General features: G+C 37.0%; 4 protein-coding genes across 4 annotated transcripts in view; 2 read left to right on the top strand and 2 right to left on the bottom strand.

Annotated features, from left to right (window-relative positions):
- Positions 1 to 2,709, bottom strand: part of LOC104813887 (chaperone protein ClpB1-like) — a 3,738-nt gene extending 1,029 nt beyond the window's left edge. Inside the window, exons 1-4 of the mRNA XM_010541677.1 lie at positions 2,475 to 2,709; positions 1,198 to 2,299; positions 966 to 1,129; positions 244 to 860 (exon numbers count right to left, since the gene is read on the bottom strand). Of these exons, the coding sequence (XP_010539979.1) occupies positions 244 to 860; positions 966 to 1,129; positions 1,198 to 2,281 (1,865 nt within the window). The 5' untranslated portion in view covers positions 2,282 to 2,299; positions 2,475 to 2,709. The remainder of the gene's footprint in view (positions 1 to 243; positions 861 to 965; positions 1,130 to 1,197; positions 2,300 to 2,474) is intronic.
- A 3,247-nt stretch (positions 2,710 to 5,956) lies between these two features.
- LOC104813886 (LON peptidase N-terminal domain and RING finger protein 1) lies at positions 5,957 to 11,604 on the top strand. Its single transcript, XM_010541676.2, has 18 exons — positions 5,957 to 6,366; positions 6,738 to 6,839; positions 7,475 to 7,557; positions 7,679 to 7,763; positions 7,855 to 7,941; positions 8,070 to 8,131; positions 8,228 to 8,418; positions 8,509 to 8,569; positions 8,955 to 9,132; positions 9,307 to 9,345; positions 9,446 to 9,507; positions 9,602 to 9,638; positions 9,904 to 9,953; positions 10,135 to 10,201; positions 10,600 to 10,678; positions 10,875 to 10,954; positions 11,056 to 11,124; positions 11,256 to 11,604. The coding sequence occupies exons 1-18, from the start codon at positions 6,298 to 6,300 to the stop codon at positions 11,313 to 11,315; spliced, it is 1,461 nt and encodes a 486-aa protein (XP_010539978.1). The 5' UTR covers positions 5,957 to 6,297; the 3' UTR covers positions 11,316 to 11,604.
- A 155-nt stretch (positions 11,605 to 11,759) lies between these two features.
- On the bottom strand, positions 11,760 to 16,105 carry LOC104813885 (probable serine/threonine-protein kinase At1g54610). Its single transcript, XM_010541675.2, has 10 exons — positions 15,754 to 16,105; positions 15,436 to 15,643; positions 14,898 to 15,182; positions 14,484 to 14,807; positions 14,105 to 14,332; positions 13,852 to 13,949; positions 13,564 to 13,663; positions 12,925 to 13,470; positions 12,294 to 12,426; positions 11,760 to 12,158 (listed from the first exon to the last, which is right to left on the bottom strand). The coding sequence occupies exons 1-10, from the start codon at positions 15,939 to 15,941 to the stop codon at positions 12,139 to 12,141; spliced, it is 2,130 nt and encodes a 709-aa protein (XP_010539977.1). The 5' UTR covers positions 15,942 to 16,105; the 3' UTR covers positions 11,760 to 12,138.
- Positions 16,106 to 21,782: 5,677 nt separating this feature from the next.
- On the top strand, positions 21,783 to 23,050 carry LOC104813884 (transcription factor MYB34-like). Its single transcript, XM_010541674.1, has 3 exons — positions 21,783 to 22,064; positions 22,201 to 22,330; positions 22,459 to 23,050. The coding sequence occupies exons 1-3, from the start codon at positions 21,932 to 21,934 to the stop codon at positions 23,030 to 23,032; spliced, it is 837 nt and encodes a 278-aa protein (XP_010539976.1). The 5' UTR covers positions 21,783 to 21,931; the 3' UTR covers positions 23,033 to 23,050.
- Positions 23,051 to 23,292: the final 242 nt, after the last annotated feature.

The raw sequence follows: 23,292 nt of genomic DNA, 5'->3' as shown, positions 1-23,292 counted from the left end.
CTTTCCGCATTGTGTGGACCGTATTTAAAGGCAAACACAGTCAGATACCCGGAATTTTCGGACTACCTGAGCTCAAACACCAAATTTCGAGAGATTTCATTCAAAATCCTAGAATTTTGTTAGGGTTAATTTTTTCACTCATAGTTCCCCGTGGGTAATATCCATCTCGCACGCAAATACCCAAACCCGATTTTCAGATTTCCTTTATAACAAAACCCGATCTCATCTCATATAGGTACTTACCCGAGTGGTGCACCGATGAGGCGAGAAACAGACAGTTGTTGCATGTACTCTGACATATCGATTCTCACGAGCAAATTCTCGTCGTCAAAGAGTTGCTCAGCGAGAGCCTTAGCAAGCTCGTTTTTTCCCACACCTGTCAGACCCAAGAATAGGAATGTTCCGATCGGATGATGTGGCCTTCCTATCCCAGCCCTCGACCTTAAGATGGCCTCAGCAACAGCCTTCACCGCAAGACCTTGACCCACAACCCTCTTCTGCAGCCTATCACAGAGAAACATCAGCCTCTCCTTCTCGTCCCGGTCAAGTCTTGCCACCGGAATTCCAGTCCACCGGCTCACCACTTCGGCAATGTGTTTCATACCGACAGTTCCGGGAGTGTTCTCTTCCGAGATTGATTCGAGTTGGGCGATTTCCCATTCCACTTCTTTGATTTTCCGATATAGCAAACCAGCAGCTCGGCCAATGTTTTGAATCATCTCTGCCTCCTGAAGAGAAAGCATGAGCTCCTCCCTCTTCTGTTTAAGCCGGGGGATCTCCTTGATTCTCTGTTTCGCCTTCCAGAACTTCATTTTCCGATGATTAAGCATGTTCGTCAAGTCAATACGTTCTTTCCGAAACTATAGATCCATGTTGATTTGTACAAGACGAAAAATGTTAGATCAGCATAACCAACGTGAAAAAAAAAAACGAATCTTGTAGGTGCCAATGTTTCTGTTTCTTACCTCCACGCACTGAGCTTTGTCCTTCTCCGTCTCACATAATTCAGATAACTGGGATTTCTTCCCCTCGAGGTTATCGATTTCTGTAGATAAGCTATCGAGCTGGACTCTTGCATTTGCACAAGCCTCGTCGACTAAATCAATCGCCTTATCAGGCAGATGCCAACCTAACAAGACACAGAAACATTAAAAATGTCCAGATCAAGAAATCAAGACCTAGAATATGTCAACAGACCAGTTATGTAACGAGAAGACAGCTGAGCAGCAACGACAAGAGCCCTGTCCTGGATGTGGACGCCGTGGTGTCCCTCGTATTTCTCTTTCAGCCCTCGGAGAATAGATATGGTGTCGGGAACACTAGGCTCATAGACGAACACTTGCTGAAACCCTCTATCTAAGACGGAGTCTTTCTCGACGTATTTCCGGTATTTCTTGAGCGTAGTAGCTCCGATGCATCGAAGCCGGCCTCTTGCAATCATGGGCTTGAACAGATTGGCCACATCCACAAGAACCGAATGGATCTCATCTATAAAGAGAATAACTTTACCTTCAGCTTCCTCGGCTTCTTTCAGCACATCTTTCAGTCTTTCTTCAAAGTCTCCTCGGCATTTCACTTCACCGAGCAAAGCAACCATGTCCAAAGCAATGAGCTTTACATCAGAAAGCTTCCTAGGAACATTTCCTTTCATAATCCATTGCGCCAAGCCTTCCACGACAGCAGTTTTCCCGACACCTGGTTCACCAATTAGCACCGGGTTGTTCTTCCTTTTTCTCGAGAGAATCCAAATAACCCTTTCTTGTTGGACCAGATCTCTTCCATAAGTCTTCAGAGCCTGAAACAATGTCTCACCAGAAGCACTCTCCACTTTCTTCCCCTCTTTCTCAACAAGCTTCTCGAACTCAGACTTCACTCTCGAAGGATCAACTCCGGCTTCTTTGAACGATTCCCCGATCTGGGGATCTTCAAGAAGACCGAAAACCAACTGGTCCGGGGTCAAAAGTGCGTGGCCAAGAGATCTCTGCACGGCCTGAGCACGAAGAACCGTCTGGACGAGGCTCATGTCCACCGGAATCTCACCAGACGGCGGAGACTGCGCCGGGAGATTCTTCAAGGCTTGGTTGATTGCTCTCTCGGCTGATTCAACCGCGTCTTCGCTCCCTGCGCTTGAAATTGCTCGTGGGAAGATTCCAGATGAATCAGAGATCAGAGCAGCTGCCATGTGCAAGGGAGTGAACTCTGCATGACCAGCATTCGTTGCAAGAACACGAGCAGTGGAAATGACTCCGTTGGTCTCGCGTGTGAACTTCTCAGGGTTCATATCCACTTAATTATATCCCTAATCAGAATCGAAATTAGAGCAATTTGTGAAATGGGAAATCCCTTGATCATCGTAAAACCCTCTATGGGTTCTAAAAATCGAGCCTTTCTTTTATCGGGAATCATGATTTTTTACATGAACAAGGGATATAAGTTTTTAAAGAACATGAAAACGATGAGAGATTCCGACATACCTCCAGAGACTACGACGACCGGGTTTCTGTCGAATGACCTCTTCTTCTTCTTATCAAAGCTTTCCCGAGAAACAAACATCCTTTTTCCTGGAGAATTTAGCAGTGTAATTTGGTTTGAACAGAGAGCGACAAATGAAGTAGGTCAAGAAGAGAGAAATGTGGAAGAAAATCGAATCGCCATGGCCATTGGAACTGGAAGCGTCATGATGATCATGCACGCAGAGAGAGAGATCGCCAGTTCCACAGTTCCCTATTGCCACGTGGATTTTCGCTTTTACTCCTACGCCATGTACGGCTCGGAATTATAACATATTTATTTGATAATAGAATTAAATAATGAGAACTAGATAAATAGGCTGTTTTTATAAGAAATATTTAAACAAACAGATTTTTTATTTGTCTGAAAACTAAATTCTTATTATTAAAAATTTAAAACACACACAAAAAAAGTACATACTAAAGCCTGTTGTTAATTATTAATAGCAAAATTTATGCTCTAAAGATGCTATTTTTTAAAATTTGATAAATTCAAATTCAAATTTATTTAGTCTTCATTTCCTACTAAGAATTCTTGAAAATCTCCACATGTTACTAATTTTGAGTGTTTTTAAAATCACAGAATTCTTGAAACAAATAATTGAAATTGCAAATAGATTTTCCATTCAGGGATACAATTGAGAACAACAAAAATTTTATTGACCATTCACAAATTTGTTGGCAACTACCATCAAAACATTTTTTTGATTAACTAAGATGTGTCCGACCCTCCATTGCATACTCCGATTCCTCTGCTGGAATCGAACCAGGATCTTGAAACATCAACTGTTTGGGAGGTTGCTACATAAGTTACATAAACCATCATATTACAGCTTCTAAATATTATCATCATGCATTTCAATTTGATTATAATATATTGGCGGATAATTATAAAGTCGAGATGCATATAACAATCTCTAGAAAATATCAATACACTGAAAAAATGGTGGAAGGGTTTACATGAAGCTCTCCCGTAAAGAATCAAACATAACAGGACAAAAATCGTTTCTTCCGACACTAGCTTCCAAACCCACCGGAAAAGCCACCAATCACCACTGCCGCCACCGTTATTCATCATAACCATGGTCACCACCATGGGCGGATCTACATGTTGATGAGTGGGGTCCCATGCCCCCACTCAATTACATAAATTTTAATTAGTTTCTTCAAAAAACTATAAAATAATTAAATAATATTTATAAATGCCCCCATTCAAAATATTTGTTTGCCCCCGTAACATTTTTTTCTTTACTTATCTCAATTTCTTTGTGGGCCCACTTTTTTAATTTAGTCTTTCTTAGTTTCTTTCCTAAAATCTAGGGTTAGATTAAGTAATATACATTTTTTTTTTACATTTTTATCTTCTTCGTATATACATATAGTTTTCTAAAAATTATCAAAAAAATACAGAACAATTAATAGAATTAAATTATATAAATATTGTGATTTTAATTTTAAAAAAATATTATTTTTATTTATTATTTTCTATATTTTGATCATATTTATTAATTTACTATTCTATAATATTTACTTAATATTTTATATTTGACTTGATAGAAAAATTAATGGATAATTTTTTTAAAAAAATTTTGCATCGATAACTCAATATACTGGTAAAATTCAATCAGTAATGTATCAAAATTTTAAATTAACCTTTTAATGTTTGAACAAATTGATTTGGATGATTTGTTTTCAAATCACATTGATAGAAAAAATATTAGAATATTATACTAATCAAAAGATTGGATAAGATGTAAATATTTTATGAGATAAAATCATGTGATCATAACTTTCCAAAAAAATATGAAAAACATTTAGACTATTTAATCCACTCTAGTTTAAATGGATCATTTATGTTAGAATATAACATAAATGATCGATTTGTACATATTGTTATGAATTTACCGAGAATTTAATAAATGTTTTGAAGAGAAATTCATAATTATTCATTTGTATTATAATTTTAAATTTTATTGACTCATTTCGTGAGTTTAATATTTCAAATCTAATGCAATTGACTAAATTTTATCAAAAAAAACTATGAATATATTTTATCAAAAAAAATATTTTAAATAATTACAAATAAAATTATTATGTATAGATTTTAAAAAATAAAAAATTGTAGCATTAATGTAAAATATAAATATTTTTTAGGTGATATATATTTATTAATTTTTTTTATTTTATACGTATTTAATTGTGCCCCGTTAATTTTTTTTTCTGGATCCGCCACTGGTCACCACCAGCAACCATAACCATAATCACCGACTTCATCATAATCATCGTGATCTTCTCCACCGTCACTAAAATTGCCAATACTATCTCCATATTCATCATAACCATGCTCACCACCCGCATCATAATCCCAACCATAACCATAATCATCGTGGTCATCATAATCATCAGCATCGCAATCGTAAAAATCACCGCCATAAACCGTAGCCATCGTCTTCTTCAACTCTCGACCAAACCGTAGTCCCAACTGCGATGTCTTCAACCTGAAGCCGGGTAACTTTACTATCAGCTGCTCGTGCCAGAGCTCTTTAGGAATGCACGTATTCTAAGAACATGCATGTAAACGATGAGAGATACTCCGACATACCTTGGGAATACGACAGCTGGGTCTCTTAGCAGAGTTTTCCCGAGAAACAAACAACCTTTTCTTGGAGAATTTAGCAGTGTAATGGGAGTGAAGGGCTTTTTATCGAGGACATAAATTTGGAAGAAAATCGAATCGTCATGGCCATTGGAACTAGAAACATCATCATGGCCTTTGGAACGGGAAGCGTCATGGTCATGCACTTTCTTTAATCTCCTGTTGCCACGTGGATTTTCGCAGTCCCTAGGGCTCGATTTTGTATGAAAACTAGCTAAACCGGCTGATTTTATAAGATGATTCTAAAAAAAAACGGACCCACGGCTTTTTCCGCTTCTGAAAACTAAATTTTTATTATTAAAACATAAACAGAAAAACAAAATCATGAAATTAAATGCTCTAAAAATGCTGTTTTCTTATATTTGATTTGATGACAAAACAATGTTATTTTTTAAAAACATTGAAAATCCGACTTCAAATTTCAGAAAGTTTTTTTTAATTATGTCCCATCAAATAAATTGTATCAGATGTTTTAGTAAATATTATTGGAATATTAAGTGCAAAGTTATCTTTTTTCATATTTAAATCATATATACATACATATTATTTATATCGTATTAATTAAGAAATCGGTCCTAAACGGACATAAAAATGTTACAATATTTTTTTTTATAAACTTAGAACCGAACCCGGTTTAGAGTCAAACAAAAATTGAGCTAGTCAAAGGCCCATGTTTTTATGAGTCTTTTAAATCAACGGTCAAGATGATAGCATGGTGTACATCTGTGTTGCACCAGATCATCTACCGTTGAGGATGATGAGATGACTCCGGTGAGGAAAAAAGGAAAAGGAAAATAAGCGAGAGATAAAATTCAAAGAAGAAGAAGAAAACGATCTGGTTCCGAGCCCGAGACCTCTCGTCCCTTCAATTTCCCCAAATCCAATCCCAAATTTCTGTCGAGATAGAGAACGAACGGGATGGATTTTACTTTTACCTTTACGTTGACGAAAAAGTTAAGCTTGGAGAGAGAATGAACACGTAGTGGAATTTTGTCCGTGTTCCCAACGAAGGACCAGGAAGAGAACACGATACTCACCTTCAGTTTTCTTCTTCATCATATTGTTTTCTCCTCCGATTTTCCCGTCAATCTTGTTTCCCGTGATTCTCGTGGAGTTTCCCCTCTGGGTTCGATGTCGAGCGAAGCTTCTTCTCCGGGGTTACGTGTGTTCGGGTTGGGCACAGTCGAAGATTATAGCCTTGTGAGTGTAATTTCTAATAACTTTTTTCTTGAATCTCTAGGGCTGTTCGGATTCCAAGAAAGTGTGGATAAGGGAAAGATAATGTCTTTTCTCTGAATTGAGAAGTTTGTATCTGAATGATGAACCCTTTGGGGATCGAGATGAAAGCTCTGCCAATAATGCATGAAGTTTTGCTTTTGTTCATCTTTTTGTTCTACTGAGTGATGTTGGATTACCTCTATCGAGTTTTGTTAGTGAATTCAGTGTCCAATAATCTAAGGATGTTCCCAATTACATTACATGTCGAGGGAAAAGCCGAAGAAAGACAAGGAAGTTTCTGGATTGCATTAGTTTTTAGTTGATTGTCTGAAATTTTCGTGGTCTATCTTCAGGTCAGTGAAGCAGACCACTCGTTGCCTTTAGATATACACAATCAGGTTTTCCAACTCGTGGAGAAAGGAAACCAATCATTCAAAGAGTCCCGTTTTGAGGAGGTGAAGATATCATTTTCTTGCATTAAATGGTTATGCTTTTAGTTCTGTTGTGTTGACTCGGTTTTATGTCATCGTTGCATTGATGTTTTTATCTGGTGTTCCATGTTTGGAGAATGCTCTCTGCTTTTGCTTCTTGATGCAATTGGTGTAGAGATTGCCCGGTGATTTAGTATAGTATATAGTTTAGCATTTTCAAAAGACCCATTTCGTTAGATTCTTTGGTAGAGCTTCTTGTGAATTTGAAAGAGAAAGCCTCTTTTTTAGCTGTCTCAAGACACCCATCTAGCCATTTTGAGGGTTCTATGGAATTCCACCTCTTGGAATATATGGCTTATGAAATTTGCCATAATGAACATGGTATTAGCAAATTCCCCTCGGTATCTATGATGATATGATCTAGCTTTGTGGCGATGGTAAGAAAAGAACTCCTGATTAACATGTTTCTTCGTAGAATTTGATTTAGAAATCCTGGTTATTCCTGGGTAATCTAAAGCTTCGGTGTCGAAGTTCTGATTTGAAGCCTGATATTGTTGTATCTAGAAATCTAGTGAGCCCTTATTGTAAGATTTTAAAAGGCTTTCCTTATGTTCTTTTTTATTGCCAAGGGTGAAGCTTTCTCTTTTTTTGATTTTCAGGCAATTAGTAGCTATTCAAGAGCCAATTCTGTTAAGCCTTTTGATCCTATTGTTTTAAGCAACAGAAGTGCTGCATATGTAAGGTCTGTCCGAATTTAAGATCAAATAACATTTTGTGTAATTGCCTCTTGCCCTTTTCCTGGGATACATCTAGGTTTTAGTGCTGACATGCTCTTCTCTCTCTCATGTTTTCTTTGTTTTCAGTCTTGGTCAATTCCTGAAACAAAGGTCTGCATCGGTTTCTGAATATAGACCTCTGAATGGATTTGATGTGACGATGCTCGGGGAAGTATGTCTTTGTCCAAATAGCTTAACCTCGCCCTGAAAATCACTTGAAAAAAAATGAAAAAACAAAACATGCATTTGTTATTTCCCTACAGCTTGCTCTTAAGGATGCTGACAAGCTAATGAATCTGAGGAACAGTTCAGTAAAGTCTTATATTATAAAGGCCAGTGCTCTGATGTTGGTACGTGATGTGTTTTTCTTTCCTTCTTTTTCATGGAAATCAAATTGAAATTTTCCTTTCTCTTCTTCTTTTCAATAATATTTTGGCCCAGTTCGTGTTATACGTGATCATTTTATTTGATTCTGCAGCTAGAAAGATATGAAATGGCACGTGATGCTATCCTCTTAGGCCTTCAGATTGATCCCTTTAGGTACTATAGTATATGCATGACATACTGGATTCCATATCAATTCCTTATCGAATGTATCGATTTTGAAAATTTGAAGTTTCTTCTGATCGCATGAAGCGATCCTCTCCGATCGAATCTTCAGGAATTGGAGAAGGCTCTACCCGGTCTGATGAGTAAAACCCATGGAAAGACAGAGCGGTCCGATGACTTCGACTGCACCCTTTGTCTGAAATTGCTATATGAGCCTGTTACAACTTCATGTGGGCATACATTCTGCAGATCTTGTCTTTTTCAGTCAATGGATCGAGGTGGGTTTACAGGACCATGTCTTTGGTTTACTCTCTCTAGCTTCTCTTTCTTCACTGTCATGTTGCTCATTTTTGCTCTTTGGCATGTAGGTAACAAATGCCCACTGTGTCGAACTGTACTTTTCATCACTCCAAGAACATGTGCTGTGAGGTAACAAACATGTTTGGTCTGATCTTCGATAAAAAAATATAATTATTTTATCGTCTGCTTTGCTTGATAGGAACTGTACCTGGAATTTCTGTTGCAATGCGATAATCGATAAACTAAGAGGCGTACTTGTTATGCTTGTGCAATGAAATTAACAGAGGTTACTGACTAAAACCAGAACCCGTTCTTTTCACGTTAGAATATGGTTTTTACTCGATGATTTCCTCAACTTTTGTTACCAGACCAGCTATCATTAATATGATCTAGAACTTTGTTCTTCTCTGCAATGCATGCACTAGCATACATGTTTTTCTTCAATGCCATGGTCACTTGAATCCTTGGGCTTTGTGTTAAATTTCTTATTCTGAAGCAATAACGGTTTTGTCAGCGTGACACTCAACAACGTTATACAAAAAAACTTTCCGGATGAATATGCTGAAAGGAAGTCAGAGCAGAATACTTTGACCCACATGGGAAATGATACAATGCCTCTTTTTGTCATGGATGTGATCATCCCTTGCCAGAAGTTGTCACTTCACATATTTGAACCAAGATACAGGCTAATGGTGAGTTTTTCTTTTTTCAGTTTTATTTTACTTTAGTATTTCATTTGTTAATTTCTCTGGAATTCTTAAATTCTAGTGTTAAACCGGTTAGAAAGATTTACACTGGCAGCATTTTTGTCTTGGATTCAACCATGTTTTTTGCAATTTTAATTAACATGTGCCAACTTAAACTAGGTGAGAAGAATAATGGAAGGAAATCATCGGATGGGGATGGTAGAGTGCTCTGCTCTTTCCCGTTACTTATTGCTTATTTAACTTCAAATTCCTAAACTTTTTCTGACTCATGAATTTTTTGCCATCTCGATTTTCGTAGGTAGCTCTCGATCCTGCAACAGGTTCTCCATTTGATTTTGCTTGTGAAGTTGAGATCACAGAGTATGTTGCCTTTTCTTTTTCTTTTTTCTTTTTCTCCTTCATTTTTTTCTGGGTGTTATATCGGGACGAACTCACCCAAGCTTGAGTTGTGCAGGTGTGATCCACTCCCAGATGGGCGCTTTGTTCTTGAGGTGAATATGTGTAATTATATTCTCTATCTACCTCTTTTAATGGGGATTTCCACCCATTATCGCTTTCTGTGATTTATTTCAGAGTTCTTATGATGTGAGCACTGTTGTCCCTTCTTATATAAGCGTTAAAAAAGCAAAGAAAACACCCGAAACCTAATAAACTCATAAAAATAAAAAACATAAATTAAATCATAGTCTAATAGTTCTTTTGCACTATCTCGTGGTCAAGTCGTTGCATGATTAATCGAGTGTTTGCTGCATGCAGCTTGAAAGCCGCAGAAGGTGCCACATTTTAAAATCTTGGGATCAAGATGGGTAAGCTTTTCATATACTTATTTAGCACTTTGCAGATCTTACCATTCATGATTTTTTTGCTTCTCTTCCATTAATCTGAAATTGTTAAAAGATGAAATGTTATAGAACAAAAATTATACTTCTTGGACTTTCCTACAAGTCAAATCATTCAAAATCCTTGTACTATCGGTTTTGCTTCCAGGTATCGTGTGGCAGAGGTTGAATGGGTGACGGATATACCACCGCAAACCGACCAGGGCAAAACAGATGTATGATTACTGAAACTCTCAACAAAATACCGTCTTTTGCTTTGCTTGCTTCTGTAGTAAAGTTTTGTTTGTTAATTCATCTTTCATGAGAATACGATAAACCTGCTAAAATGCAAATATATTTACAGAGGCATATTAGTCTTACTTTCGTGAAAATTAACACTTCTTCCAATGCAGCTGAAAATTTCTCTTAAGAGATGTGAATTCGAAAAAGTCGAGACACTGACATTGATTTTACAAACTAATGACTTATATGACCGTGGAACAACTAGAGATATCGTCTTTTCTTCACTCTTTGGCTAGTCATGTAACGTTCCATGTCAGAACTATGACTTTCATCAATATCAGAACTGTGAGCAGATATTGATTTCAGTTGTAACTCTTATGGCTTCTTACAGTTATGCGAACTGGCAGACAGTGCAGCCGGATTTGCTCGGTCATGGCTGCAGAGAGCAAAGGAAGCAGCTAGACAAGGAGGTAAGCAATATGAGTTAGCTTAGAACGGGGAAGTTGAACTCTCACGAGATTTAATCTCCTACCAGTCGAAAGAAAAATGAATTACTATGGAGCATTATCAGGTTTTGGACAAGAATTTACCGGTGTGTCTCTAGTTCCTTTGTATTCTCCTTGTTTTTCAGACATGATTGATTTTGTTCCTGTTTTGATTGATCAGATAGGAGAAGGCTCGAAATACTTCTGAATGTTGAATCTATGATACCGACACCTCAAGATCCAGAGCGATTCAGTTTCTGGGTATTGGGTTTTATTATCCGCATTCTCTCTACCTCTCTCTCTAGAATGAACAAAGTTTTTGGCAATGCTATTGAACTGAATTCTGCACAATGGGTTTTCAGCTTGTTACCTTGACGGATCGAAGACCTTCGGAAAGATTGGAACTTTTACGCCTCCAAGATACTGGAGAGGTACTGAAATATTATCGTCCGGTATTTTCCGTGAAGGGCTTTGCATTAACGTTAAGGATCTCGAATATGAAGCTGCTTGTTAATCCTAATCTGATTTCTTGATCCCGTTTATCGCTAAATGTTTGTCGCAGAGAATAAGGCGCGGACTGATATATCTTCGATCAGAAGAACGCGGATGCAGAATGCAATAAAACTGGCCTGGAAACTTCGTAGAACGGTACAAGAAAACTGGAATCTGTTCAGAAGAAGCAGAGTGTTCTTTGGAGAGAAACAGAGTATGAAAGAAACTGAATGAAGAAATCCATGTAAAATATATATTATGGATGATGATGAAAGCTTTAAAGATCTAACAAAAGCGCTATTTATTTGTTGGAAGGAAAGATTCACATGAATGATCGTCTTTGGATCCATTGTAATATTATTCATGCCTTATTGTAATTTACCATATTGACTGTTTTCAGAGAAACTGAAATTCTTTGATGTTATATTCTCCTTGGGACTTGTTTCAATTCCTTCTGGCTTTTGGTTGTATGGTTATATTTTGTTCCTAGGTAAAGTTCACCCTTCAGACAGCATGACATCATGAATCAGAACATGACATCAGCTTGGTTACATCATCATCATCTAGACAGGAATTGAAGTTTAAAGCCACATTCCTTTCAAAAAGGTTTACATATATAATTATAGATATATACATCCACATATACTTGGAAAGATGTAAGCTTAAGAAAATATCATAATCGCAGGCCTGGCTCTATACATTCCAGCATGCCTTGAGTTATATATCAGAAGACAGACATAAAAAATCAATAAGCTCTCAAATTTGTTATCTATAACATTATATAATATGCAATAGCATTAACAAAACTGCATCACCACCCTCTTGAATCTCGGATCTTATCCAATAAATCACGGTTCCTGCAGCTGATGCCATGTCAGTTCTTGGAGCTTTCTTTTTCTTCTTCTTCTTCTTCTTCTGGTTTCTCTTGTCATTATCAGACAAATCTCCACAAGCTACTTCCTCTGTTTCTTACCTGCAAGTTCAAAAGGTCAAAACTTTGATGTTATGGTCTCCGAATCTTGATCAAATCCGATTAAAACCAGACAATACTAGCTGTTTTTCCGAGCATTTTGTCAAGAAACCCGATTGAAACATAGTTTCTTTTTACCTTTGTGGAACCATGATTTACGAACTAGATGGCGGATCTGACGTTCATGACGTTCCAAGAGCTCATCGACTCCATAAGATTGAGACAAGACAGGGCCGGAGAATTGAATCTTGTCCCCATCATCTTGACAACACTGTCGCAGCTTTAAACCCATTAGTATCATTCAGCATGCTTGTCAGTTAAAACTCCTAAAAAGCAGAAATGATGTCCTAAGCAATAATCATATCTACTTTTGCTTTCCTTTTCTTTAACATCATGGGCTTTAGACTCTCTGTAAAACTAGAATCTGGATGTTTAATATTTATACTTTGCAATATGAAGGAGATCACATTTACCCAATCCATTTTGATATTACATAGTTTCAGTCAACAGATTGCAACATAAAAGGCTAGAAATTTACATTTTCGGATCTTATTCTAAGGATAATGGCTGTAGATATAACTTCATATATCATATTTCCAGATGTATTTTTCGTTTCTTACTGAAACAAGATCAGTTTGGGGCAATCTACCAGGGAACTACACTCAGTTCCTATCATGCATATAGCGGTTAAACTGCCACGGAAACAATGCAGACTCTGTTAAAGAATCAAGAACGGTTGAACTATAGCTTCTACAATCTATAGACGTACCAAATTACCGAGTTTTGCAGCCATTTCTTCTCTCTGATACATTGCCAGTGACAGTTCCTGTGAACGATACTCCTCCGAAGCATCGAAAGAATCCGGGCGTTCGAGTTGGCTCCACTGCTTCAGCAAAGAACGTTTCATCATCTCGTATGACTCACGGCTCTGGGAATCTGTTCTGGCCCCATCTTTATCTTCCTTATCGTTCTCACTCATCTTAGATTCAACGTCACTTTTACCGGTCTGGGCAGGAGAAGGTCCCAAGAGGTTAGGAATGTGGCCTCTCGAGAGAGATCTATTATGTGACCTAACGCACGCATCATCTTTTCTACGCTTTGCCCACGCAAAACCACTCGATACGGAAACTTGTAATGGCCCTGAGAAAGGTACATCTCCTTGTGATGCATTCTTCGGATGAGAAGCTTCATCTTTCTCGTGATGATCCGATGGTTTTTGGAGGAGTTGTCCACCTAACCCGGCATCACTTTCAATCGAATTATGAATGGAGTGACCGTAACGTTTCTGAAGGCCTCGGGTTTTGGGTACTACATCCTGCAAAGCCGAAAAATGGAAACTTTTAGCATTTTTAGTATAAGGGTCTCAAGTTGCACAGTAAATGTAAACCAGAGAAGAAGTGGGAGGGACCTCGAGTGGTGCCAATTTAGTGAAAGCAAGTGGCTTTCGAGTTGCCTTCCTCGTTTCTGTACACCGAGCTCTTCCATTACCATTACCACTAGTCGTTTTCCTGGACACCCAACAAATGTACAAGAAAATTTCCATTACTGTACATGGAAATGAAGAAAAAGCTTCGAAATTTGACATACAAGAGCCCCAAAAAAAGGTTCTACGCCTCGAAGCAAGCCGTTCCCCAATGGTAATATCATGCAACACCTGTAAGAATTGCTATATCGGATTACGAATAAGAACTCTCACCTTGTTGTTTCTTCTCGATGCTTTGCATCAATCTCCTTGCTTGGTGGGTATACCGGTAAACTCAAGGGATCACAAGCATAAGGCTCTGTCACAAAATACTGAAAAAGGAAAAACAGGAAAAAGATGCATTTACTCGAAGCGATATTTTATAACAATAAAACACGAAAAACCGTATTTATGAAAATTTTCGAATTCTACATCTTCATACTCAGAAGGACTGGTGAGATATTTAAGGAAAGAAAAAAATGGTTACCTCTGAAACAAGGGCAGAAGAGGCAGTCCCACGTTTGTGAGGCTCGATAGAAAGAAGAGTTTCTATCAGATTAACTTCAGATTCGGACAAATCTTTCAAGGTTTCTCGGAGACAACCGTCGTAATGTTGTTGCGGTTTGAACAGCATTGCATGAGGAAGTTTGGATTTTTTCCAGTAATCTGATGGTGGAGATCCACACAGCTTGAATATCTTGTGCAATTGTTCAACCTGTAGCATAAATTTCCCACGAAACCATTATGCAAATTTAGTTTCAGTGAATGCCACAGGACAATATACAGAATAGCCTTTACCGAAGGCGATATTCAGGATTGAAACTATACGTAAACGATATTTTATGAGATGATAATTCCTCGTGTACCTCAGTTCTTCCTTGGAGAATCGGCCTGCCTAGCAGAAGCTCGGCAAAAACGCAACCAACACTCCACAAATCGACAAACGCTCCATAGTCTGTTGCCCCGAGCAAAAGCTCGGGTGGACGGTACCAGAGAGTCACGACTCGGCTCGTGAGGGGTTGTTGCTTGTTCCCGGAAGAATTACAGAAATTCGCAAGCCCGAAATCAGCCACCTTTAATATTCCTTCGTTATTCACCAAAAGATTTGAACCCTTTATGTCCCGATGCATAACGCCTCGTGAGTGACAATGATCGAGTCCAGACATTAACTGCTTCATGTAACATTTGATCTGCAAGGCAACAACAATAACATTTTGTCTTACTATACACAATGCAGAGGAAAATCTTACGATATCGAGTGACTATACTCTCGAATGAACCTGTGGAGTAGAGAACTTGATGTCGGGACAAGAAAGAAGACCGGTGAGATCATGCTCCATGTACTCGAACACGAGATAAATGTTGCAGGATAGTTTGGAAGTAACTAAACCTTCCAGTTTGATAATGTTGGGATGATCGAGCCTTCGAAGAATCAAAATCTCTCGGGCCATGAACCTTACGCTCTCTGGCTCGAAATTGTCGAACCTCACCTTTTTTAGAGCTACTATCCTCCCAGTTTCGAGCTCTCGAGCTCGGAACACATTGCTGTATGTACCTTGTCCGATCTAGACAACAACCAATACAATATCCAATCATTTTCACAGAATTTGAACAAATGGTGTTTCAAAATGGAGTTGAAAACTCAAAAGGGTTTCATCTCGTGCAGCGCTTCAGTTTCAGGGGAAAGATAAAGTCTCAATCTTTAACCCTAATATCTGAAAATCTGCTAAGAATGGTAAAACTTGGATCTTCATGTACATCATACATATAGCATCTACTGATGTACATGTATCTAGATAGAAAGAAATTGAAAGAAACCTTCTCGAGCTTTTCGAAAGCGTCAGATCGAAGTGGGATCCATCCGTGGATGGCATCGCCGGCAACGTTGCTGAGCCACGCCGGCCAACCGGCGGCCACCTGCTCGGCTTCCAGGTACCTGCTAAGGTTCCCGAGCCGGAAGCTCAGCGACTCGCTCCGGCAAGTCAAACTCGCCCGACCCGACTCGCTCAACTCGCTCCCCAACTCACTACTATGTGACCTAACGCACGCATCATCTTTTCTACGCTTTGCCCACGCAAAACCACTCGATACGGAAACTTGTAATGGCCCTGAGAAAGGTACATCTCCTTGTGATGCTTCTTGCTCCTCCTCCTCCCGCTCTTGCTCCCGCTCTTGCTCCTCCAAGCCACGACCGACTTCTTCTCAGGCACCGGATCCTCCGCCCCGATTCGACCCGACCCGGAACCCGCATTGTCCCTGAAAACGCCCGAGTGGTCAATTGCAGGCGTCACAGAGACTGTCTGCTTCGAGCTTACACAGCCCATCAAACCCACATGCGACCTTTTGATCTCCACCGGCCCGGCGACGACCCGACCCGATTGAGATCCCGGACAGAACCCGAAAACGAGTCGGCTGAATCTTCTGAAACAACAGAGGAGCAGACAGTGAAACAGTTGAGGTTTTTTTGTTTTTATACAAAAAAAAAGAATTTAGGAATGTTTTTCTTCCCACTTTTGACTTTTGCGTGAATTGCGGAAGACGACGGTCGATTAAATTTGGCACCTTTCCATTTTTTTAATTTAATCATGGAAACTATAAAAATCAAAGCTTTAAAGATCGAAAACCGAAATCCTCGGGATGGTCTCGCAATGATGACGCCTTCTTCCACTTATGTTGTTTTCCTTGTTCGTGTTTTATCTATTTTATTTATTTTTTTATAATCTATAAATTCACCAATATTTTAATCTGATTCGATCCTGGATTGAATATGAGTTTTGCTCTCTCTTTATCAGTTAAATCACTCAATCTTAAATTATGTATTTTATTTTTTTATCTCCCGTAATTTTTTTAAATTATTTTGGTTTTGTTAATTACTAATTATAATCAATAATTATACATTTATAATTAGAAATAGAATTATAAATTATAATGATGGTACTCTGTATATATATATACACATATTCCCATATTCCCCCATTCCGAAACTATATATGTATATAGATATACACGTGTCGTATGAACTATTTGAACAAGTGAGTGATGTGAAAATATATGTACATGGCATGATGGATGGATGAATAAGGCCATAAGAGATGACATGATGGTGGGTTGTTGTTGTCGTTGACTAACCGTGGTCTTTGAGTTTGAAACTAGTGAGTTTGTTTTCCTACACAATTTGGAAATTTTGTAAATATATTAACAAGTTTTATAAATTCAATTGGTTGGATCGTCGTCGGTCTCGTGTCTATTTTATTAGTGCCGCTGTAATGTTTGTCTTTACGCATATATTATTAGGAGCTACAAAAAAACATTAATTATAGGCACAATCTTTCCCGGTGATATATTGTATAACAGAAATACTTCATATATATATATATATATATATATATGTATGTATGTATATGAAGTATTTTATATACATTCTTTGTAAAGACGAAGAAGAAACAGGAAAAGCCTCCGTTTCGTGTAGAAGTTCCGGAGTCAAGAATACGGCGTCGTCTTAACTTGAATTCTGGGGCAGCTGGATTTCGTTCATATATTCATTATAATATTTGTATCTGCAGTCTTTCTTGGTGAAGCCTTTAATAATTGTAGAAACAAGGAAACCTCGGTTTCTGGCAGAGGGTTCTCGTGGGGGAGAACCGGCGTCGTTTTAGATTTGTCATTAAATGAGTTCAGGGGCCAATCCGTCATTTGTCATCTGACTGGATTTTTGTTATTTTATTATTATTTTTGAGTTTATTTTCATTGTATACTCTCTCGACAAACCTTGCAACAAAAGATATATACGCATATATGTTTTTGTATACCATAAAGTTTTGGAACGTGTATATAAATTTTTTATGTTTCTTTTAATTGAACATAAAGAAAAAAATATTTATAAGAAAAACATAAAAGAAAGATATTCAAAAGAAAAAGGTTTAATAAAAAACATTTTTAATATGAAATCAAACCCCAATATAATCCAAATAAAACAAATCGTGAAATCTTAATCATTCAAATATAAATATAATCAAAATCTGAAATATCTAAAACTTAGAAAAAAATATATCTAAAACAAGAAAAAGAAGTCGATATTAATTTAATCTTTTTTTTTTAATGTTTCGGACAACTTCTTTGTTGCTTGGAATGATTATCTATTATTTTTAAAAAGCAAACATAGACGAATGAGATTAAAAAGCTAAATTACTGTTAATTCCATTAGGTGGATTTTCGGTTCATAGAAATAATAAGTTCAAAGTTCACCTAATAATAATAATAATAATAATAATAATAATAATAATAATAATAATAATAATAATAATTGCCACTACAACTCCCCACATTGTGTCACATATGTTTGCCAGCTTAGGTAATGATGAACATTATTTATCATTACGTTTCTTTTTCCCTGCCTTTGTTTGCATTTCTTTAACCCTAAGGTAGGTCGTCTTTTGAGATATTATTATTATTATTTTCATTCCGTTATTTACCGAGTTTTGTATTGCTACTGTTCTTATTTTAGTACGTTTCACATTAGATTTTTACTGTAAATGTTTGTTTTAAAATTTTATTGTAAGTTTATCGATGATTTTGTTTAATTTACTCGTTTATATTTTAAAATTTGTCGTTTCTAAATTAAATATATTTCAGTTCGGTTTTATATGCCGAACTAAAATATCCATGTACACCGCAGAACTTTTGTTTTTTTTCAATAAAAAAAAACAAATACTATAATATGGTAAAAACAAGAGAATCAAGGATCCAGCATTATAAATTTCCTCTTAAATGCTCAAAGAATAATAAATATAATTGCATTTAATAATTCTATAAAAAAACGAAGAGGAACAGATTTTAATTAACACTCTAATTGTGTTTAACATTCTTTTAAAAATAAGATTAACAAAGTTAACCAACTCTCTAATCCTATTTAACATTTTCTAAGAAAAAAACGAAGATTAACAAAATTTAACTAACTGTTGATTTCTCATCCGCAGGTCCAAGGCCGATCCATGAAATGTGATTAGAGGCCCACAAGAATATAACTTATCGTCTCCTCGCTCCAACCCTAACTACAAAAAGCCTTAGACTAAGGATATTCTCAATCATCTCCCAACTTCCTCACAAGTCCAACCTCATACACTATTCATAAGCAAATTTACCCGATTTTCGGATATCTGACCACAACCCTCAAGTTTAATACCCTGAAAATAAAAGCGTATTTATGATGCCGGGACTAGTTCGGATTCAGTATGACAAGTTCAATTTCGGGTTGATCGATGTTCAGATAGACGGATTACTACGGGTGCCCGAAAGGATACACATGTCGATGACGAGCTTCAAGGCTCGTACGTTAAGATTATGGATCATCATCATGGCTGCGACAAATCAGTCCAAGAATGTTATAATAAGAGACATGAAAAGGAAGAATCAAGCTGACCAAATTCCATCCAACTCCTTACCATCATCACGAAGACAATAGCTATTTGTATAACCTCACTCCAAATCAATCTATACAAACCCATATCAAACCGCTAAACCGAATAAAACCGGTTCCCATTCTCTAATTCCCACTAATTTCCCAAGTGTGTGTATCTTCTTTTGTTTGTTTTTTGTTGTGCGAATCTTTTATTTTCCAAAATAGGTAAAATTTTATATTTTAAGCACGTTCAGTCGTTAGTCACATTAACAAATAAGGTAAATAAACGTGGGTTGCTAGACTCTTTGGTCCCACTTCACCAATTATTCCCGAACATATATTTCAAACACGTGATATTTAGAAAAGCGATCCGAAATTCAAACAAAGAATCGTATCCACCAAAAAAAATTATTATAATATATCAAACCACAAATCTTCTTTTTTTTGATAATATGTGATTTGCCAAGAGTAGGGTTCGAATTTGGGTGAAACACTCTTTGCGCATACTCATTTACCAGTTGAGCCAACCACCCTTGGCTCAAACCACAAATCTTATTCATGAATAACATATTTTGATAGTTTTATTTTATTTTTTCAACTTTTGTATTGATTTAACTTTTCTTCTGCTTTCCGTAAAAATAAGAAATCATGTCCCTATTCAAAAACTTGAGAAAAAAAAAATCTCAAATAACTAAATTTGCATGGCGTCGTTTTTATTTTGTGGACATATTTTTTTTGTCATCGTCTTTGAATGACAAATCGCATTTTTTCCATTTTTGGATTTATCTAATTGATTGTTGATTTCTCCACTCGGGACCGGTAAAGGGCCCCGAACGAATCTGCCTTATCGTTTCCTCGCTTCAAACCAACCACAAAAAACCCTAGCCATAATATATTTTCAAACATCTCTATCTTCATCACAAGTTCATACCCTAAATTTGCCCGGTTTTCGGATATCTGACCTGAACCGTAAGTCGGGTATCCGAAAATGGAGCACTTGCATTTATGTCGGGTTTAGTTCGGATTTAGTATGATGGATAACTTGAGATAGATGGATGGCGCAGGGGTGCCGAGAAGTACGAAAATAACTTTAGGTCTCAATAGTGAATATTACTAAGTTTTTTTTCCCACGTCGCATATATATAGTTTCGTTTTGTACACAATATTCACGTGATAAAAATAGAAACTGAAACTTCTGTTGGTATGAATCTTCAAATCACCTTTTTCCTGGTTTGATCTTTACATATTTTAAGTTTTCATGGCCCGAGAGATCGTATTTAATCACGTGTCCGCACCAACCAGATGATTTTTTTTATATATTTATTATGTTCCAACCAGATGATTTAAGCACGTGCGGTAAAAAAAACCCTCATGGAGACAAACCGGGTCACGGAGCAAACTTCGTTCGTCGTTGTGGCGTTCAGATACGCATGTGTAAGACACGTTAGAAACTTAGAATGATATCACATCCAGACGCAATCTTTGTCTCCAAGGATTATAATGGTCTGTCACATTTAAATCACACAATACACACACACACACACACACACACACACATATATATATATATATATATATATATATATATAGCACATTGCATTGACTAAAAGTCGACACTTTCTTTGTAGTATCATCCTAAGTTTCTAACGCGTGTATGAACAAGAAGCCCTCTGAAAACTGATAAAATTTTCAATAAAATAATAAATCTGAAAACAAACCAGGCCAATTTCAAATATGTTTTAAATATAAGAATTTTTTTTTTAAAAATGGTTACCCAAATAAACAAAAATCAATATATTTTTTTTAAAAATCAAACAAATATGATTTTACAACGTAAAAAGACGTATCCAACCATAAGTAAAATCCATTTATAAAGGCGAAACGAGAGGTGGGGTTGGGGAGTAGCCCAACGCAAAAAAGATTTAAAAACTTCACCTAGATCTGTCCTTTTACTGGAATTCATTCAGTGTGCTATTATTATATATATCTGTCAAAATATTTTTTCCAAACATAAAAATATCATGGTGTGAATTCGAAGAGATGTTCACACAGACCACACCGGAGGATCAGGACACGTTCATGGGACCATGTTAATGCATATCCATGGAGAGAGAGACAGAGACTTAAATTAGATTGATGGGATAGTCCTCCCGGTGATTTCACAGAGCTCGTCAAATGTGAACACAGTTAATTTTTACTTGACTTCGGCACGTCAACCCTAATTGCCCGTACCAAAGTTAATTCCACTGTTTCCTTTCTTAATAATTTCTTACTATTATCGTAATATTTTTCCCATTTTCTAACAACAGTGGTAAAAGTTTTTCACATTTTAAGATACCTAAGAACAACACCATTGGCTGATGTGTCATATTCAAATAAGATAATAACGTACGCATACCTCTATTTTTCGCATGGATTATGCCGCCACTATGATTAATTAAAGTTTTAGATTAATCATTTAATCATAGAAATTTTTATACACACCATAGTTATAGAGATAAATTCAGATTACGGAAATAAGATAGTTAAAACATAAATTTCTGAATATATAGAATATGAAGTATAATTCAAGAGTAATAATGTCTGACAATTTTAAAAGACTGAGAACGCGGATCATACATTTGAACATATTTAATACGAAAAATACAAGAAAATATTTTACTGATATTTTCACTAACCACATACAAACAAATTGATATATATTTTTTTAAAATAAAATCAAAATAGGAATGGGTATATATGTCCACATACTCTCACTCGCCTCTCCTTCGTTGCCAAGCAAGTGAAAGAACAACAGAGCCTCGGATAATTCCGGAATAGGAAAAGAAAAAAGAAAAAAAATATATATCTGTTTTCTCCCTTTGTTCCCTGAGCGGACACGTGGCTATCTCAGACTGGTTCAAGTCGCCGGAAAAAATGGGGAGGATGACGTGGTTTGACGTCGACGGCACGAAGAAAGGAGAATGGACGGCGGAGGAAGACCAGAAACTTGTCGCTTACATCAATGAACATGGAATCGGAGATTGGCGTTCACTCCCCCGCAAAGCTGGTATATACACATACCTATACTTACACGTGTATACGTACATGCATGGATGGATGTATCTGCACGTGTGCTTATAGGGCTTCATTAAGCACTTTTTCCCCCGAAAGTATAGATTAAAAAAAGTTTTTTTTTTGTTAAGATCTTCAAAGATGTGGAAAGAGCTGTAGATTAAGATGGCTTAATTACCTTAGACCTGGGCTTAAGAGAGGCAAGTTCAGTGCTGATGAAGAAGAAACCATAATCCAGCTTCATGCAGTTCTTGGAAACAGGTAAGTATTTACATAATTAGTGAATGATGTACTAATTTTCATGCTTATATATAGATATATATATGTTTATCATTAATGTATATATACACAATAAATATTCGAAATGATTGATTTAAAAAAAAAAACAGGTGGGCGGCCATAGCCAAGCATATGCAGAATAGAACAGACAACGACATCAAGAATCATTGGAACTCAAGTCTGAAAAAGAGACTCGCACGAAACGGAATCGACCCAATGACCCACGAGCCCTTCACCGTCGCCGGAGAAACACCATCCTCTTCCTCTTCCCCTCCGGCTACGGCGACGGCATCTTCTTCCTCCTCCGGCTCTGCTCGGATTCTGAACAAACTCGCCGCCGGGATGAGACGACAAGCTCTCGATCTCAAGACTATTTTGTCTCCGACAACGACGACGATGACGTGTCACGATGTCAACGGAGACGAAGAAAAAGAAGAACGTGAGAAGAGGAATGACGAGACTGATGTTCCGATGTGGGACAGAGATGACGTCGACGTAACTTGTTTCATGCAGAACTCGAGTTTTGAGGATGAAACGACCACGTTTAATGGGTTCACTACTGGAACTACAACGACGTCGTTTGATTGGTGTGACTCGCTCATGTATTTTGACTCGTCAAATTCCTCCTGCTTCTACAATTCTGAACTGTACGATATCATTGATGAAATTGACCGGTTTATTTGATATGATCGGATTTTTGAACGCCATAATCTGGAAATAATTTAAAATTTAATTTAATCTAGATTAGGGTATCTAAAATTTGAATATTTACTAAGGAAAACAGATTTGGTAAAATGTGACATTTTCCTACACGAACTTTTAATTTAACAAAAAACTACACCAAATTATCAAATATGTCAAATTGATACACGAACTACCCAATTTAACTGCAATTTCCTACACATAAAATTTTTTTAACACGTCCCATGTCAAATTTTAAAAAA

Source organism: Tarenaya hassleriana, unplaced genomic scaffold, assembly GCF_000463585.1.
Source record: "Tarenaya hassleriana unplaced genomic scaffold, ASM46358v1 Cleome20, whole genome shotgun sequence".
Taxonomy (NCBI): Eukaryota; Viridiplantae; Streptophyta; class Magnoliopsida; order Brassicales; family Cleomaceae; genus Tarenaya; species Tarenaya hassleriana.
This window is presented reverse-complemented; position numbering and strand designations above follow the sequence as displayed.